The sequence below is a fragment of the Austrofundulus limnaeus genome, unplaced genomic scaffold, assembly GCF_001266775.1.
Source record: "Austrofundulus limnaeus strain Quisiro unplaced genomic scaffold, Austrofundulus_limnaeus-1.0 Scaffold1340, whole genome shotgun sequence".
In the NCBI taxonomy this organism is placed as follows: Eukaryota; Metazoa; Chordata; class Actinopteri; order Cyprinodontiformes; family Rivulidae; genus Austrofundulus; species Austrofundulus limnaeus.
In genome coordinates, this window is record NW_013953742.1 from 9,430 (window position 1) to 27,682 (window position 18,253).

Below are 18,253 nucleotides of genomic sequence, written 5' to 3' on the forward strand. Positions count from 1 at the left end.
GGGTACACCCTGGACAGGCCACAAGTCCATCACAGGGCCACACATAGAGACAAACGAGACACAACCATTCACTCTCATTTAGAGTTATCAATTAACCTAACAGTCATGTTTTTGGTCTGTGGGAGGAAGCCGGAGTACCCGGAGAGAACCCACGCATGCACGGAGAGAACATGCAAACTCTACCCAGAAAGGTCCCCGGACTGGGATTTGAACCGGTGACCTTCTTGCTGAGAGGCATCAGCTCTACCAACTGAGCCACCGTGCCGCCCGCACACACACACACTTGAAATATTAATTTTATTATTTTAAATATCTAAGACTCAGTTCTGATTGATAAATATATGTATGAATATCCAGCTGGTCAGAACTCATTGATTTGTATGAGAAAACACATGTGAAATGCAAAACATTTATTTTAAGTCACTGTTAGTCATTTAAAATTAGCTCTTTACTTAAAATTTCCATAACTATAAAATTCACAATTTCCTCAGCTTTATTTTGAACCATAGTTTGTAAAAATCGAGCAAGAAATAAGGAAATTATAAGAGTTTTTCACCAGGAAGACACCTCACAGTCCATTGACCTCCATTCATTTTGTTGAGGCTCCTCAATGCATAACAGAGCTCCAGTGTGTGCACATCAATGTAGCTAGCAACGTGCTAGCCACGCCCAATCCAGTAATATATATCGATGAGTACAGTAGTGTATATAATTCAGCAGAACTGAAATGTAAAAAAAATTAGAAGAAAGAGTTCCTACTTGTTTTCAGATAATTCTGTTTTCTCTCCTCCCAGGCTGGTAGGGAGACCAGGGAGGTACCTGTACGTGTTTGAGTCTTACAGGATGGAGGAGGTAAGCTTTACTTACGACTGTAAACAAAAACCCTTTGGTATCATTACAGTACAGTTAATACTACTCAGGTTAAAACTCTTCAGCTCAGTAAGGTTGATGTTCATGAGTTAAACCTGTAACGTGTCAGTGTTTAAACAGGAACCTATCTGAAGACCCTACTGTATTGTTTTTTTATACTTTCTAATCTGGAAAACATTTTAAACTGGTATTGTTTTGCTTGTAGTAGTATCTCACTGGGCAGTGACTAATAGAGACTTGTTGGTCATTTCAAATTGCATAAAAATAGGTAAGTTTCTATGTTTGCTTGTATTGAAGTGAAAAGGAAGACATGCTGCAGTTTAAGCTGGTAACTGTAGAAAGTCAAAGCCTATTCTTGTGTATACAGCTGGTCTTGGCCCATTACATACATGCATGTGCCTCCATGTTTATAATTACATCGACCACAATCATAAACTAGAAGTACTTTTTTATTTTATCAGGGTGGTTTTATACTGCAACATTGGAGGCTGTAGGCTTGAATATTTCTTTCCATGAGTTGTGCTTCTGTGAAGGTGTCAGCCAGGGGCGGGCCGGGCATTTGATACCGTCCCAGGCCACCACTACCTGATTAACACAAACCACCAAGACTCAGCATGTATTCAGTGTGTGCTCAGTTTAACTGTCTGCACTAATCAACAACTGAATACCAAATGTTTCTGTTATGATGCAATAATAGTCAAACCATATTAACTGAGGTTATGTTCACCTTCATTCAACCATGTAGTGTATCAACCATTTCAACTTACTAAGAATACATTATGACTATAAACCATAGTTTCATACAGAGACACACAGGTGGAGCACGGCAGGTCTGTTTATCCTCTAACAGGGGCATCAGAAGTCTTGTAATGTGTGTAAAGGACACACTAGAGGGGGGTCTGACCCCCCCCCCCCCAAAAAAAAAARWGTGAATAAAGTAGAGGTTATTTCCTGATTTCTAGTGTATTTTAACAGGCTGTTAAAGATCCACATAAATAAACACCTGATTTAATGATTGGAGACAGATTCATTAATCTAGTTTCATCGTCCTGTTTTTAAACTCACAACTATGACTCAAATAATTAAATTAATGTGACAATTTATCCCAAATATGCTTAGAGGAGGTTTTTAACATTTATTTTGTTTATTATTAATTTAATCTTATTTATAACACAACATATTGTGCCAAACAATGATGATACACAACTGCATGTTTCAAACTGAAAGCATTAATAACTTTACCCAGTGAGCAGGTGTAATTATGAGGACCACCTATAGTGAATTTAAGGGGGCATTTGACTTTTTTCTGATTTGATGACAGGTCCACTCATAAACTGACGTCATGCAGCTTTCTTCACAACATAAAATAACAGTGTGCCAAACAATGGTGATGTAAAAATTATGTTTCAGTTTCATCAACCTGCATGTAAATTAGGAACAGTTGATACATGGATGTTTGGAACTGATTAGAAAGCTAATGATGGATGATTGACAGATTTATTTACTGTATTGACTTTTTATTTAACCAGGAAAATCCCAATTATGAAAACTAATTTATATCATACTACAGTATAAATGAAAGTTAAATTTAAATAAGCACTTAGTAAATCACTTTTACACTGGGCAAAATAAAATAATGTTAATATTGCTGTATCATGTCTTTAGATCAGTAATTCCTTTCATTAAGTTCACACAACTTACTGTACACAAAATAACATTTTAGATTGAAGTTGTGTTTCACACCTGCCCATCACCTTCATCTCTTACCTGAAACACTCCTACCTCCTAACTCTGACTCTGTGTCGAGCTCCTACATCCACAGACATGAAGATGGATTAAATATCAGTTTTTTTACTGATAAAATAACAGCAGAAGTATTACTATAAGATTTATAAGATTTACTATATAGAAGTGTACTGAAGCTAGTAGACGTTACAGAAACAACTGCTGAGATTATGCATGTAAATTATAACAGGTAATCAATAAATATGGGAGTGGACTTGGACTCAATCTTGGCATTAAATAAAGTTTAACTGATTAAAAAAACTCAGTAACAGATCACTAAAATGCAAGTGTTTGTTAACGTTAGCTGATAGGTGATAGCAAAAACACAGCAGCTCTTCTGACTGTGGGCATCAGGGAAGCAGGAGGGAGCCGAGGCACATCGACGGCACCAAATTGTTTATTTAAAATTTCAAGTGTGACCTGAGCTTTTAGCCAGCTGAGCAGACCAGGCAGCAGGCAGGCAGACCACCGGGAAATCTCCCGGTTCTCCCAATGGTCCGTCTGGGTCTGGTGCTCTGAAACCCTGGAAACTACTTTGAGACGCATGTGGCAGCTCTGTCTGTATTTTGAAGGAAACTTTGTCATGCAAACTTTTTGAGCCACTCCAAAATCCAAGTGGCAAAACTATGAGCCTGTGCAACTCGCCAAAAAAAATATTTAAAAGACCTCCTCATGAATGTTGCTCACTCACAGTTGCAACCCAGTCAAATACCCTTCAGTTTAAACTTGTATCTCACTGTGCTGCGGCTGATGGAGATTAATTTGTGACTTGAAATAGTTTGAAAATAAACAAGTTGCAGTCTCACTATGTTCTAAGTGATTGATTGTAAGCGACCACTGAGCCTCGCAGCTAATTGTCAAAATCAGTAGTTTCAAAAGAGTATTCTGGACCATGCACATTATGTTGCTGCCAACCTACTCTCTTTAGCTCACCTTGTCCTGTCAAAGGGGAGCTCCTATATTGGTGCCAAAATACAACTCTGATCCTGTTGAGAATAGTTGAAGTGTGATACCTCTCTGACTATACTGAGAGAAATGTTTCACACGAGTTTTTAGGCTATGTTCAAAATTCAGGCCACAAAGCTCTACAACTCAAGCTAGGAACGGGTTACTCTTGCAATCAGAAATGTTCACCAACGAGTCGCCAACAGTCTCAGCCCAGTGAGAGATCACCAACCGTCAGCTTTTCTGACATGTGAGATCATCTTACAGTGTACCCATGGAGGCTGTCTAATGGAGCTGTGTATCCAACTGAGCATCACTATGTTGGGAAAGCAACTTATACAAAACAACCTTTTTGAGATTGGAGTGCCGTAAGTAGAGAATAATTTAAATTTATCATGACTTGATGTTTTTCACTATGTTGTCCATAAAAACCAATCATCACAATTCTGCATTCAAGACAATAGTTACATTTTTAAAATAAATTTGTATATAAACAAAACATAATGAAACCAAGCTGCATTACACTTTTTGTCCATCTCAAGAGCATATCTCTGTGTGTGTGTGTGTGTGTGTGTGTGTGTGTGTGTGTGTGTGTGTGTGTGNGTGTGTGTGTGTGTGTGTGTGTGTGTGTGTGTGTTCCTCAGCAAACTGAAGAAACTTATTCGATTCATTCGTTCCAAACAAGCAGCTTTTCATGGAGAAGAGAGGAAACAGAAGTTGCAGCGATACGAAACTGATCATTTCTTGGAACCATTTGCTGGGTTAACCCCTGAATACATGGAAATGAGTCAGTATCACACATTATAGCTTTGTAAACACACATCTGTGGCAAGTATGAATTGTGAAAAAACTGCATGTTTAATGTCAAGACTTCAGAGTTTTGTTGTCCTTTTGTTTGGCTCATCGTTGGTTTTTGATGGATGTGTTTCTGTCAGTTTCTAACAATTGTGTGTTTCTTACTGTTTTGGAAATTCAACCAATTCACAGCATCATTAAGCCTCCCTCTAGTTTTTATTTACAGGGTAAATTTGGATTGTTTAATGTTGAATGCAGCAGATTGAACAATCAGAAAGAAGTTCTTATAAATGAGCAAAGCTACAGTAGTCATCTCACCTCTATTTCTGCAGAATATTCTAGTTTTACTTATAGGTGGGAAATTTGGCACTGATGTGTACAAAAAAGTATTTTGAAGGTATGATCTAAACACAATAGGATGTCAGCCACTTTGGATCAAAGATGCCATTCTGGAGTTTTACACAACATATCTGAACACACTCTGTAGAGCATTTGGTCAGCTTTAATTTTCTACACCTCAAACTTTGACTTTATGCCATAATACAGACATTTAAGCCAATATTGTTTTATCTCCTATACAAAATTTCAGATCTGTATCAAAGTGCTAATATAACCATCTGTTCCTCAACACATCCACATGTCAATACTCCACTATCGTTTTAGCCCCACCCACTGAGAACAGGAAGTTGTGTTTTATGCATGAAATGATTCTGATCTGCTTTTTCATATCCACTTAAAATTTTGTCGGGTACCAAAAAACAAGGTGATGCTTATTAGTGGCTTAGTTGGTAGAGCTGTAGCCTCCCAGCAATTAGGTTGCCAGATCGATTCCCAGCCGGGGACCTTTCTGGGTAGCGTTTGCACATTCTTTCTGTGCATGTGTGTGGGTTTTCTCCATGCACTTGAGTTTCCTTCCACAGACCAAAAACATGAATGTTAGGCTAAATGGTAACTCTAAATCGTCCCTAGGTGAGAGTGAGAGAGTGAATGGTTGGTTGTCTCATTAGCCTCTATTGGCCCTTTTCCACTGGCGCCTCTACAGCAGTGATTCCCAACCAGGGGTACGTGTACCCCTTGGGGTACTTGAGCATATTACAGTGGGTACATGGAAAAATTTCCCAGGTGTGTAAATAAATAAATAAAAATAGGACTGGGATATGTAGGGCCCTATGATTTCAGCAATGCGGAAATTGCAGACAGAATCACAGAATTAACACAAAATGGAATCCAGTATAAAATGTGGAATCTCGTTGAATTTGCTCATTTGGGTGAGTTTCTGACGTATTCTGGACAATACAGTGTATTTTGGAGGCTTCTGCTTCCTGCACCTGCAATTACCTGGTTTATACAGTATATTTAATTACCTATTAACTTTCAAGATGTTTTTATCTTTATGTTTAATTTGAGTTGAAGAAATAAAATGCCTGAGAATTAAACATTCTGGGGGTTAAATAAATAAATTTCTTTTAATAATCAGTTGTAGTACATTATAGTTTTGTAGAATCATCATTATGTTTGATTGAAGGGGTACTAGTGGTATGACAAATAGGCTCAGGGTGTACACAAGTCTAAAAAGGTTGGGAACCACTGGTCTAAAGTCCTGAAACTTTCCAGCACTTTCAGGACCTTGGACAGTTTCTTCAGCCTTTGACACTGTCTGAAGCAGTGATTCCCAACCAGGGGTATGCGAGCATATTACAGGCGGTACGTGGAAAATTTTCCCAGGTGTGTAAAAATATTTAATGAAAATCGGACTGGCATTTGTAGGGCCCTGTGATTTCTGCAATGTGGAAATTGCAGTCGGAATCACAGAATTAACACAAAATGGAATAAAGTATAAAATGTGGAATCTCATGGAATTTACTCATTTGGGTGAGTTTCTGATGTATTTTGGACACTGCTGTTTTCTGCTCCTGCCATTACATGGTTTAATTATTTGATAAACCAGTTATTCACTTTCAAGTCAACATTATTATCTTTATGTTTAGTTTGTTGAAACGTTGAACAAAATAAAATACCTGAGAATTAAACATTCTAGGGGGTTAAAATACTTTTTATTTAATAATCAGTTGTAGTACATTATAGTTTTGGAGAATCATCATTATGTTTGGCTGAAGGGGTACTAGAGATATGACATATTGGCTCAGGGGGTACACAAGTCTAAAAAGGTTGGGAATCACTGCTCTACAGCAGGGTTCGACTTGGCTCTCCATGGTTCCAAGGCTTTTCCACAAGCCTGAAAACATGAAGACTGTCGGTCACTGACTGGTTAGGTGGTGGAGTCACTGGATGCATCACAACAGCTCTCACAACAACCGCCATTTTCAATAACAATGCTACCATGTCCTCTGTTGTTGTGCTTTTCAGGGTCTTCTACTTCTACAGTGTAATACAAATAGCTTACTGGAGCATAACTATAATCTAATAAGGCATGTGGCATCAGTTTTCGGACTCTGGGACCGTGAAACTTTACGAACAACCCATCCACTAGAGCTGTCACTGAAGTGTAATGGAAAACTACCTGAACTGTGCTGAACAGAGTTTAGCCAAGTTAAACCATGATGAAGAGGCAATAAAGGGCCATATGTGACCCTGTAAAGGGCTTGCGACCTGTCCAGGTTGTACCCCGCTCCTCGAACAATGACTGCTTATATGGACACCCTTAACCCTGAAAGGAGAAAATGGATGGATGTTTGTTGGTATTGTTTTAGCTATAGATGTTGGCCATTTTGTATTATAGTTCCTGTTTGAAGACACATAGCCCATTTCAGCCCTTGTGTTCAACAAACACCTCCTAAAAAGTCAGATGGTGTTTTTGTGTATGGGCTTGGCTGCAGTTATCACTTGGAGCAGGTTACATGCCAGAGCATCACTAAGGCGTGATGACCAATCGTTGCTTCTTGCAGCTTACTGAGTCTACTCAGACCATAGAAATGTGCTTAAGCTATACATGACTTTCTAACTCATGGTGGGTGAAACTCACTTTGCACCTGAACCTGTTTACAGTTATAAATCTCTTATAAACATATTGTACCTGATGCATCAAAGGTGCCCCCATGGATAACCAGCAAGATATCCAAGTTCATTCTCTTAAATGAAATGTATTTATTTATTTCTCCTTTTTTTCTAGTCATCCAGTTTGGTTTTGTAACATTGTTCGTAGCATCGTTCCCACTGGCTCCCCTCTTTGCTCTGCTCAACAACATTATTGAAATACGGCTTGATGCTAAGAAATTTGTGACAGAACTGCGAAGACCAGTGGCAGCAAGAGCCAAGGACATAGGTGGGTTATTTTAAAAGCATTATACCTAGAATAAAATGTAATATTTGAGTTAGTGTTAGACTGAAATCTGCCGTAAGTAAAGTTTGCTATAATTGATCTTTGTTTTTACATTACAGGTATCTGGTATGACATACTTAGAGCTGTGGCAAAAGTGGCTATCATCATCAATGTAAGTAAAATTACAAAAATAATTCACACGTACTGTTTTTACTCAAACCAGAACAAGTCATCTCTGTCTGGCTACCCATCTTCCTCAGTCTCAACATATCCCAGCATCCTCTGTGCTCTTCACTGCATCCATGAACCTCCTCTGATTTCTCTGCGTTTTCTTCTCTCTGGCAGCTGTGTACATCCATGATCCTTTCTCTGCTCCTGTTCAGTCCATCTCAGCTTTGTTTCTTTAACTTTGTCCTCAAACCTGAGTTGTCCTTTTGATGGACTCATTTCTTATTCTGTACATTGTCCTTGGGTGTCCTGAAAGGCACTTTATAAATAAAATGTACTGTTACATTTTGGTCCCACTCAATGAAAAGTTGAACATCTCCATGTCCTTTGCATGTATTTTCTGTTGAAGTTACCTTCTCCAAACCAAACTTCATATCACTATCATCTTGTAAACCTTCCATTGCACTGTTACAACCTTCCTTCATCTCCACCCTGCCTGCACTTTCTTCTTCACTCTGTGTTCTGCCCATCACGCTTTGGATGGTTGACTTTGGGTATTTACTCATCCAGTTCCACCTGTCTCCTTCTCATTTACTGACATTTTGTTATGCTTCTACTGACTTTTATTCCTCTTCTCTTCCACCTACTTGCTGCTCTTCACTACAGATCTCATCACCTGCAAACATTACAGTCCATGGGGAGTCCTGACTGACTTCATCTGTCAACCTGCCTATCACCACAGCAAACAAGGATGATCTCAGAACTGATCACTGATGGAGTCCTACCTCCATCCCGTTACTACTGCACATCCCACCGCCAACATGCACACGTCATCACTCTCCACCACACCTGACTTCCTCAGGTCCTGTCTTTCAAACCCTGTCATTTGCTTTCTATAGATCCACAAAAACTTCTTCTGATCTTCTCTTCAAACCACATTATCCAAAAAAACCGATGAATATATACAATTCTTTCTTAGCATTTACAAATTGTACTTGTTCAAAACACGATTGCACAACAATCAGCATTCAGTTAAACTGCAAATAAAAATGTACATATTTTCTCACAATTTCCATACCCTTTTTCAGTCACCAGCTATAGTCTCTAACACTTGCAGCTTAGTGAGGTATGAGCTTACCAGTACACTTTTTTTCTATTCCTCAGTTATCCTTTGTTTGTTTAAGATAGTTAGAATTTGATTCAAAAGTTCACTTTGTAGGAATTACTCTATGAAGATTAGAACCAGCCTAAAGTTCATAAAATAATCCAGCCAGATCTTGCAGAAGGAAATCAGAAACAATGAAATACCCCTCTGGTCATGAATGTGAAAAGAACTTGTGACCTGAACAGATTTCTCAAAAATAAAGTAATTTATTTTAGATATATGAACAGAATAAACATACAAATATTAATAAAAATATTATATGAATAAGTAAACACAAGTTATAATAACGGCATAAAATTCCACTCAGAGTTGACAAAAACAGTAAATTTCAGATGTTGCAATTCACTGGCAAGCTACTTGACTAAGTTTCTTAAGTAAATAAGAGAGAATAAAAGATAATAAAAGGTTTAAGCTTTAAGAAAAAGGAGGAAGGAAAGAAATTAGTAATTTTGCACTGTTCTTTAAGTGCATAACCAGACCAGCACTCAGCGTGTCAATCTCTCAGACATTTCCGTGGCTAGACTCCCGCTTTTATCTCAGCAAGCACCTCCTTTTACCTTTTGATGTCTTGTCAAAGACAGGCAGGTGGACGGTTTTGAGATGGTCAGGACTGAGTCCGCCAGGTGGATAATGTCGCCTCGTGACACCCGGGGTTGAGGATGAGACAGTCCTGTCTCATCCCAGCGAGCCTCCAGGCTTCTCTCACCCCTAGCGAGCCTCCAGGCTCCTCTCACCCCTAGCGAGCCTCCAGGCTCCAGGCGCGGTCTATCAGAACAGTCCAGTGCTTCTCAGCAGCAAAACTAGGTTAGTAACTTCCATCCAGGTTTGAACAGGCAGGTGCCTGTATGGCACGCAGTCATGGAGCCCCAGACAGAACCATGCACTCCAACAGACGAAGAACTACTGTTAGCTGGTGAGAACAGAAAGCTAGTTCGAGGGGAAGGTGAGATGTGAGAAAATAAACAAGGTGGCTTTCTCAGACTTGCTCTTCGGCCAGCTGTTCACTTATCAGCAAAAAAACCTTGAAACTGCAAAGGCAGCTTTCTTTCTGTCTCAAAAATCACACCACTGCACAAATGGATTAATAATGAAATGAATAGTACATAATATTAATCATTAAATCAACTAAGAAAATGATAAAACCATTATTAATACCAGTACTAAGAAAAAACATTAAAGCACATTTCAACTCTTTTTCTTCACAGTGTTATACTTCTGGATAAAAGAGAGATGCAAAGGTTAATTCAATAAAACTTTGATTATATTGATTATAACCTCTTTTAAAAGATTAAATGAGATAATATATATATAGGACTTATATTCACTTAAAGAAAATAAAAACACTTTAAAATGATTTTCTTCTTATAAGTGTAAAAAATAAAATCAAAGACAAAGAAAAAAAAACAATAGAAAAGTTTTTTTCACCAGGGTTACCTCTACAACTTTCATCTCTACAAACATCTTCATACCTCCACAGGTAGACCATTTACCTTCGTAGTCTTCATCATATACACTTCTTTCCCATCTCCTCAACATGAGTGACTTGTCCTTACATCTCTATCCTTATCCACTCTAACCTGTGGCACATCATTTCCAGGTGCATCTCTTTTCCTTGCCAATCATATAAAATCAATCAAGCTCCCTTTCTCCTTCCCTAATATCCAGCTTCACATACAACTCACTGTAAAACTTTTCCTCAGCTGCCTCTCTCTGTGGAAAACACCTACCTTTCTATCATATCTCTGACAATCTTGCAGTTTATTTTGCTAACCTCTTCTTTTTAATGCTTTCCTGTATGTCTCATTGCATCACCATGTTTTTTGTTTATATTTGTTTTCTATTTTACGTTTTATGCAAATAATGTTTGCTGGTGTTTCTTTATAATTTTCAACACATTCAGACATCTGAACTGTGTTGTCATTTTGCCAATAACATGGTGTTTTACTTGCATTTTTGTGGAGTTATTTTGTGCACAGCTCTTGGGAGAATGAAACTGATGAGACATAAGTGGTGCTTTTTGGCCAGTCGTGTTGTGCTACAGTGCCTTTTGAATACTGTGGAAGGGTACCAACAAATGTATCTGTGTCTGTGTATTTTCAAACAATTTTGGTACAGAAGCACAGGGATTCAAACCCTAGTGTAGGCATCGATTATGTATCAAACAAGATACATAAAAATGATGCTGGCCACGATGTTGCCTGGATTAACAAGGTCTGCATGAGATGTTGGCCTCTGATTTCCTACTGACACCATCACACAGACCAATATCACTCCTGCAGTGATCCTTGAAATGCTTGGCTATGAAGTCACATATTGGAGTGCTTAAAACTGTACATCAACAGGGCACTAAGATGTTTCATCCAAAAGTCATTGGGAATGTGAAAAATGGCTCTACGGGCCAAGCCACTTGCATAACTCAAAGTCAAGTGCAAAAACCAAGGTGATGCTCTGTTCCCACTCCTATTCTGCATGAGGCTGGCCATCTTCAGCAGCTCATTGCAAAGAATAGCACTAGATGCCAGTTCTGAAGACATGAATCATCTCCTGTACATGGATGACATCAAGCTGCATAAGGGTGCACTGATGGCAATTTTCTGACCAAGCACAGATCTTTAAAACGTCTGACCTGCCGATTCAAATTTTGCTCTATACCAAAAATTTTTATAACTGATTCAGAAGTGTTATAAGGTCACAATACCCCTTCAAACGTTCCAATCTTATTTTACTGAAAAACATTGAACAATACCATTGAAACAAACTTGTTTTAACTGGCCATCTCTCACAGCAGAGGAAAATGGGACAGCGGCTGATTTTCCGACCTTTGCAGACAGATAAGATAGGATAAGATCAGCTTCTCTTGTAAGTGCTGGCCAATCATGAACATCCAACATTAAGGAAATAGAGACAGATAAATTGGGTGATTGGCCAAGTTATCAATGCACCCCTAAAGCTGTATATATCAAAAATACAGGATACAGTAAGGATAATGGAATGCCATGCAGATGGTATAACATGATCAAAAGGTATCCTAGTGAAGCAAGGTGATCACAGCTAAAGAGGCTGAACTTCCTGAAGGCAACATTACAGATATCAAGATGGCTACAAATACTTCAGAATACTTTGGAAGAGCACTGACTGGTAAGAACAAAGTCAGAAGTATCAACAGGCATGCAGTGCTGGTCATCAGATACCAGGTAATAACTGGCCAAAGAGACAGAAGCCACTGACATCAAAACAAGAAAACTCCTCACAATGCACAGAGGATTTCACTCCAAATCTAGCATTTTGAGACTGTACACAAAAAGAAAAGGAAAAACCAGGGGACTAATGAGCATCAGAGCCACTACACAGGATGAATTGATTAAAATCCTGGAGAACATGAAGAGGAAACATCCAGATGATGAACTGCTTAGTGAGTGGCTCAGGCAACAAAAACCCATCTCTCAGTTTGACTGCAGAACCTCCAGTCCGTACTCAGCACAGATGTACCTGTACTTTATTCCAGCCACTTGGTTATGGCATACCCTGTTTGCTTTGCCTGCCTAGATGTTGCACCCTACTATTATGTGTTGGACTGTCTTGGGTGCATTGTTTGACAGTCTGCATCTTGGGTCCTGTCTGGTATGGTAGTCCCCAGCTTCTATTGCTCTTGTGCTGCCATGATTAGTGCCTCTGTGCTGTTCTTCAGTCCAGCCCTCTCTATCTACTAGTAAGATTTGTTAATATCATCCCCTTCTTCAGTCTGCCAGTGGCACATGGGTTTTATCTTTCCATGATAGCGCCTCCTGTTCCTCCTTATCCACACTGGGTTTCTGCTGGCTGAGACATTCATTTAGATCGTTGTTGTTTCATCTTGTATGGTGGCGCTCCCTATCCTCTCTTTCTTATATACTGTATATTTTCTCTCTTCTGTTGTGACAGTTTGATTTAAAAAGTCATTAATAACTTTACTCAAATGGAGTTTAGAGTGTTGATAATTGTTTTTACAAACAAACTTTAACAAACATCCCCGTCCTTATTTTATAATATCTGAATCGTTGTTCTTTCTTCTAGGCCTTTGTAATATCCTTCACTTCAGACTTCATCCCACGAATGGTCTACCAGTATATGTACAGTCCTGATGGCTCCTTGCATGGCTTTGTGAACCATACTTTGTCCTACTTTAATGTCAGTCACTTTGAGCAAGGCAAAGAAACCATGGATCCTCTGCATCTTGGCTATTCTGTTGATGTTTGCAGGTAAAAAAATAATTATATTAAAAAGCTTCTTACTTTTAGGGGGAAATAAAAAAATACAACACTGCAAAAAAAGTCCACCCAGCCAAGTTTTAAAATCGTATATCCAGCCAAAAAGTCTTTTTGATCTTGTTTTGAGACTGATTTACTAAACAAGAACTGATTGTGTAAGAATAATAATCTTGTTTTCAGAAGATTATTTGTCTTGTTAATCTGAAAATTTGACTCAAATTAAGTCAAAAATTTCTGACAATGGAGTAAGAAAATTTTACTTAGTAAGATTCTTGAAATATTTGATTTGACTCAATTTTTTCTTATTTCTAGAATCTTACCAAGTAAAATTTTTTTACTCCATTGGCAGAAATTTTTGACTTAATTTGAGTCAAATTTTCAGGCTAACAAGACAAATAATCTTACACATTCTGAAAACAAGATGATTATTCTTACACAATCAGTTCTTGTTTAGTAAATCAGTCTCAAAACAAGATTAAAAAGACTTTTTGGCTGATATAAGATATTAAAACTTGGTATGATGGACAGTTTTTGCAGTGAATAATCTGCTGGAATAAGTGCAAAACCTACTTACTGCCAAAATATGTGTCAAAATATAGGATTGTTTGTATTTGAATGTTTTATATGTGTATAATCTGATATAAATAACCACAAAGTAAACATCATTGACTACTAAAATGCATGGCTTCATATAACTTCAGAAAGATGTTTTGTTGCCAGTATTTGTGAGTCATTTGTTTGCATTCGAACTTTGATGAATTCATCCATTTTGGCCAACAACAGATGTTAGGTCAGTAAAGTGATCCCCGAATGTAAACAGAGTCAGAGGGAGAACAGAGGGCTCATAGACACCAGATCCATAGAGAAAATGTAAAGTCAAGCCTGATTTATACTCAATGAGAAACCTGATTCTTATGTTTCGCTGACGTGCATGTGTGACAAAAATTGCGTAGTTTCTACTCTTACCACCGGCTGACACCTCGTCTTGTGCATCGCCTCAAATCAGAACTATTCTCACCAGGGTATGAGGTGAGGTGATGTGATTGGTCAGAGCTGTGTGGGCGTGGTTAATTATGTAAAGTGGCTGCAGTGAGCTGATCTCAAAGCTTTAGTGCCTGCTGAGAAGCTGCTGTAGAAAAAGACAAAATCAGACAATATTACAAATATTTCAGTAAAAATGATACAGAAAGTAAAATAAACTTTTAAAATATGTAAAAGAACTTGTGGAAGGAGAAAGGATAACAGCAAGGAGAACTGTCGACTCCACTCGGTGGTGCTACTGTTTACAAGAATGGAATAATTGTACAAAAAATATAATGCTGTAGAAATTGTGTTAAAAGCAAAACATTCAAATAAAAAACAATGGAAAAACAGTGTATTTTGACAGCTATTGTAGCTTTAAGCTAAGATTGTGCTGTTACTGTTAGAAGAGGGAGGAATGGACCAAGGAACCAGGCACCAGGGCAACCAAATTCCAGAGATCCAGATCCAAAAACAAGTCACTAAAAAACTGTCAAGACGACGTCTCTTTTTAACGATTTAGGCTCAAGTTCCAACATAGTTAACATTCACAAGAATATATCTGGTTCATCTTGCATTTTTTGTCTTGTTTCTCAGCTACGGTATATCTGGTTCATACGAGCGAGTATTAGAGCCACACAATGAGATTTTTTACTATTTATTATGAGAATAATGTGACAATATTACAACAATAAATTGTAACATTATAAGACTGAAGTTGTATATTACAAAATTAAAGTCTTAATATTAAAACGTAAAATCATAGCTGTTATTACAAGAACCTGCATGAAACATTGCATTAAAATGTGGGATGTTGAGCAACTTGTAAAGTTGTTCTTAAAATAAATATTTAATCGTTTAGCATATTAGCATCAAATTGTCAGGACTTTGGCACAATTGTGGAAACGACTATATGATCAACTGAAGCCGTATTGTAGCCTAATTAATGGCTGCACTGGGAAAACATCAGGAACAGAAAATGGGCATGTCATGTAATATTATGACTTTTCTTGTAATATTTCAACTTTAATCTCGTAAAATTATGAATTTGTTCTTGTAATTTAAAAAAATCTCATTGTGTGACCCTAATACTCAGTCATAGGTTCAGAACAAGGACACCAACAAAGACAAAGTCAATATTACATTACATTAAAGCAATAAAGGAGACTAAATTAACATGTAAGATAAGTTTTGTTTGAAGTTTTATTGTAAAAACCAAAATAAGTTACTTAAAACAGTCTCTTGAAAGATAAAAATAAAAAAGACATTTGGGATTGGAATTAATTTCTTTAAAAACTTGAACCCTGACTTGTCTTTTTGGCCTCACTTTCTTAAATATCAGCTAAAATGTTTATTTTTATTTTAATTTAACTAGTTTGTTTCATTTATCTGTATTTTTAATGAAGAATAAATTTGTGAAACAAACACCCCACCATGGTTTTATTGCATCATTCCTAAAATATATTGGTTTGAAAGAGGAACACCGAAAACAGCATTGTGGAGAAAATCATTCACATTTTATTTGTGTACTAAAATATTGTAGTAAAAGATTTAGTTTGTTTTGGTCTTAAAGGTATAAGGACTACAGAGAACCTCCCTGGTCTTCCACACCGTATGACATCTCCAAGGAATTCTGGGCAGTGCTAGCTGTGAGACTCGCCTTTGTTATTGTTTTTCAGGTAAAGTATAAAAATGCTTTGTTATTACTTACCGCTGCCTGCGCTATTACAACCTAAATAATCATTGCAGGTGTATATGCAACTGACTTTTTGGAATGAGTTTGATTCAAGTTGGACACAACAGATACAGTATTTGACAATACACCAACACAAAAATGCTTCCAACTCAGTCAGTTTTACTGACATTGCACTAAAATTTGGCATGGTTGTAGCTAAGAGTAATTCCTTACACATGCTACAAGAGCTAACAGATCGCAACAACGTTTCTGATGATCTTAGCCTAAACCTCTGGTCTGAAAGGCAACGGGTGATAAGCATTTCATCAAGGAACAAATAGAAATAAAACTGACTTTGACAAAAAGGATTGGTCCAATATTTGGTTCTGTTTATTTGCACCTGTCATTTTTAGTTCTTCAATTTTTAACACTAGTGATAATTTCAAGAGGATTTAAATTTGGAAAACTGAGTAACTCATTACTTCTACTTGTTTATTTTTACCAGAACGTTGTGATGCTGATGAACGATATTGTCGACTGGTTAATCCCAGACATCCCCAAAGACATCAGCCAGCAGATTCACAAAGAGAAGATTCTCATGGTTGACCTCTTCATGAAAGAAGACCAACGAAAAGAAGACCAACGTATGATCAATCTGCGCGAGGCGGGGGGCTCGTCGGGCATCGAGATGTTCAGGAGGAGCACACATGCTCATCCGTTCACCACAGACACCAACAGCACCAAGACATTCTGACATCAGGAGCAAAAGTTAGTTCAGCTCGATATCAGCTAACTGGTTTTTGTTGTGCCAAGAACATTCCAACAGCTGGAGAGCAGCTGGCTTACTGAGTGTGACAGAGGCAAAGGTGTGCTCAGATGTCTTCATTTGTGTGGATAGTTATGAAAAACGTCAGTCCATTCATGCTTACAGTACTAAGCACTAATTTATATGTCAACTTTTACTCAACTTTGCATGCATTTAAACCTGTTAGTTCTTATCACCTAAATATTGTAGACAAATTCTAAATGTTTATGCCTTCCTACAAAGTGCTGCTCAGCTCTAGTTTACCTTCACTGTTCTGTAGAACAAGGATTTCTTTTCAATCAGTGAACAGAAAGAGAAGTTGTGAACAACAATGTCGATTTTCTGCACTGTTTTAGGCTGTCCCAATTCATGGGCTGCATCCCCATAAGTGCGCATTTGTTGTCTGCCTACGTCATTGCCCTGCAAGTGCTGTCCCAATTCGAAGGCAGAGGAATGTGGCCCACAAAATCTCAAAAATCAAGGATGAATCTGAGAAAGTGGAAGTCTGAATAATAGCAGGAACCCACTTATCTTGGGCCGTATCTGAAAACCCAAACCAAACAGCCCAGCAAGTTGAATCTAAGCAAAGACTCTCTGTACAAACTCAAAACTTCTAAAAACACTTCTTCCACTCAATTAATGATGAACTGACCTCATAATGTGTTTCTCTTCCTGGTTACACCCCTGGAGGTGTTGCCTTTTATGTAAGATATTAAAGTAACCAACTTTGTTTATACTACAGCCAGAACACATTGATAATTGTCACATGGCAATATACTATTTTGTGGATTGATGTATGTGCTGCTGCTACTACACCGGAATTTCCCCGCACTGTTATGATTTTTGTCTGTGTTAAGTGTTTTTATTTTTAGTTTCTGTCATGTTCATGTTTCCTTCCTCCTGTCTTGCCCTTGCTCCAGCCCCACCCACTCACACCTGATCCTCATGTTTCTCCCTCAGGTGTTTTCTGTTAGTAATTGTTGTCTATGTATTTAAGCTCTGTCTTGTCTCTGTGTCATGGTCGGTTCATTGTTTGTTTGTTCATGTTGGATTCTTGTTATGCCCTGGCTTTCTTGCTCCTGTTTTTTTGTCAGTTTTCTGTTTTTACCACATAGCTGGCCATTTATTTAATAAATTTTTGTTAAACTTTCTTGCCTGCCTGCAATTGGGTTCACCCTGCCTCCTAGCCGTTACAGAATGAACCGACCAAAGTTTGAACCCAGCAGGCAGTTTTTCCCCTCCCCACCCACGGCTGGTACCCTGCCAGTTTCTCCCCTCTCTCATATCCTGGGGCTCCTGGAGGGGATGAAGGGAGAGCTGGCTGGACTAAGGGTACTGATCGCTTCAGGGTACCATTCAGAGCAGGTGGCACCAGGGGTTTTTGAAGCCCACCCTTCCCACCCCTCTGATGTGGATCCTCCTGCCCCTGCTCTGGTTCCTGGTGGTCCTCCTGCTCTGGTTCCTGGTGGTCCTCCTGCTCTGGTTCCTGGTGGTCCTC

The 18,253-nt window shown here is 38.3% G+C and overlaps 1 protein-coding gene across 3 annotated transcripts in view; it reads left to right on the plus strand.

Annotated features, from left to right (window-relative positions):
- LOC106535020 (anoctamin-1) overlaps nucleotides 1-17,657 on the plus strand; it is a gene marked incomplete at its 5' end in the record, with an annotated part of 23,343 nt that extends 5,686 nt beyond the window's left edge. The window contains 8 exon segments of one of the 3 annotated variants that reach the window (XM_014031873.1): nucleotides 795-852; nucleotides 3,868-3,968; nucleotides 4,245-4,387; nucleotides 7,526-7,678; nucleotides 7,795-7,847; nucleotides 13,062-13,246; nucleotides 15,849-15,954; nucleotides 16,456-17,657. In XM_014031873.1, the coding sequence (XP_013887327.1) occupies nucleotides 795-852; nucleotides 3,868-3,968; nucleotides 4,245-4,387; nucleotides 7,526-7,678; nucleotides 7,795-7,847; nucleotides 13,062-13,246; nucleotides 15,849-15,954; nucleotides 16,456-16,704 (1,048 nt within the window). 3 annotated transcript variants of the gene reach the window in all.
- Nucleotides 17,658-18,253: the final 596 nt, after the last annotated feature.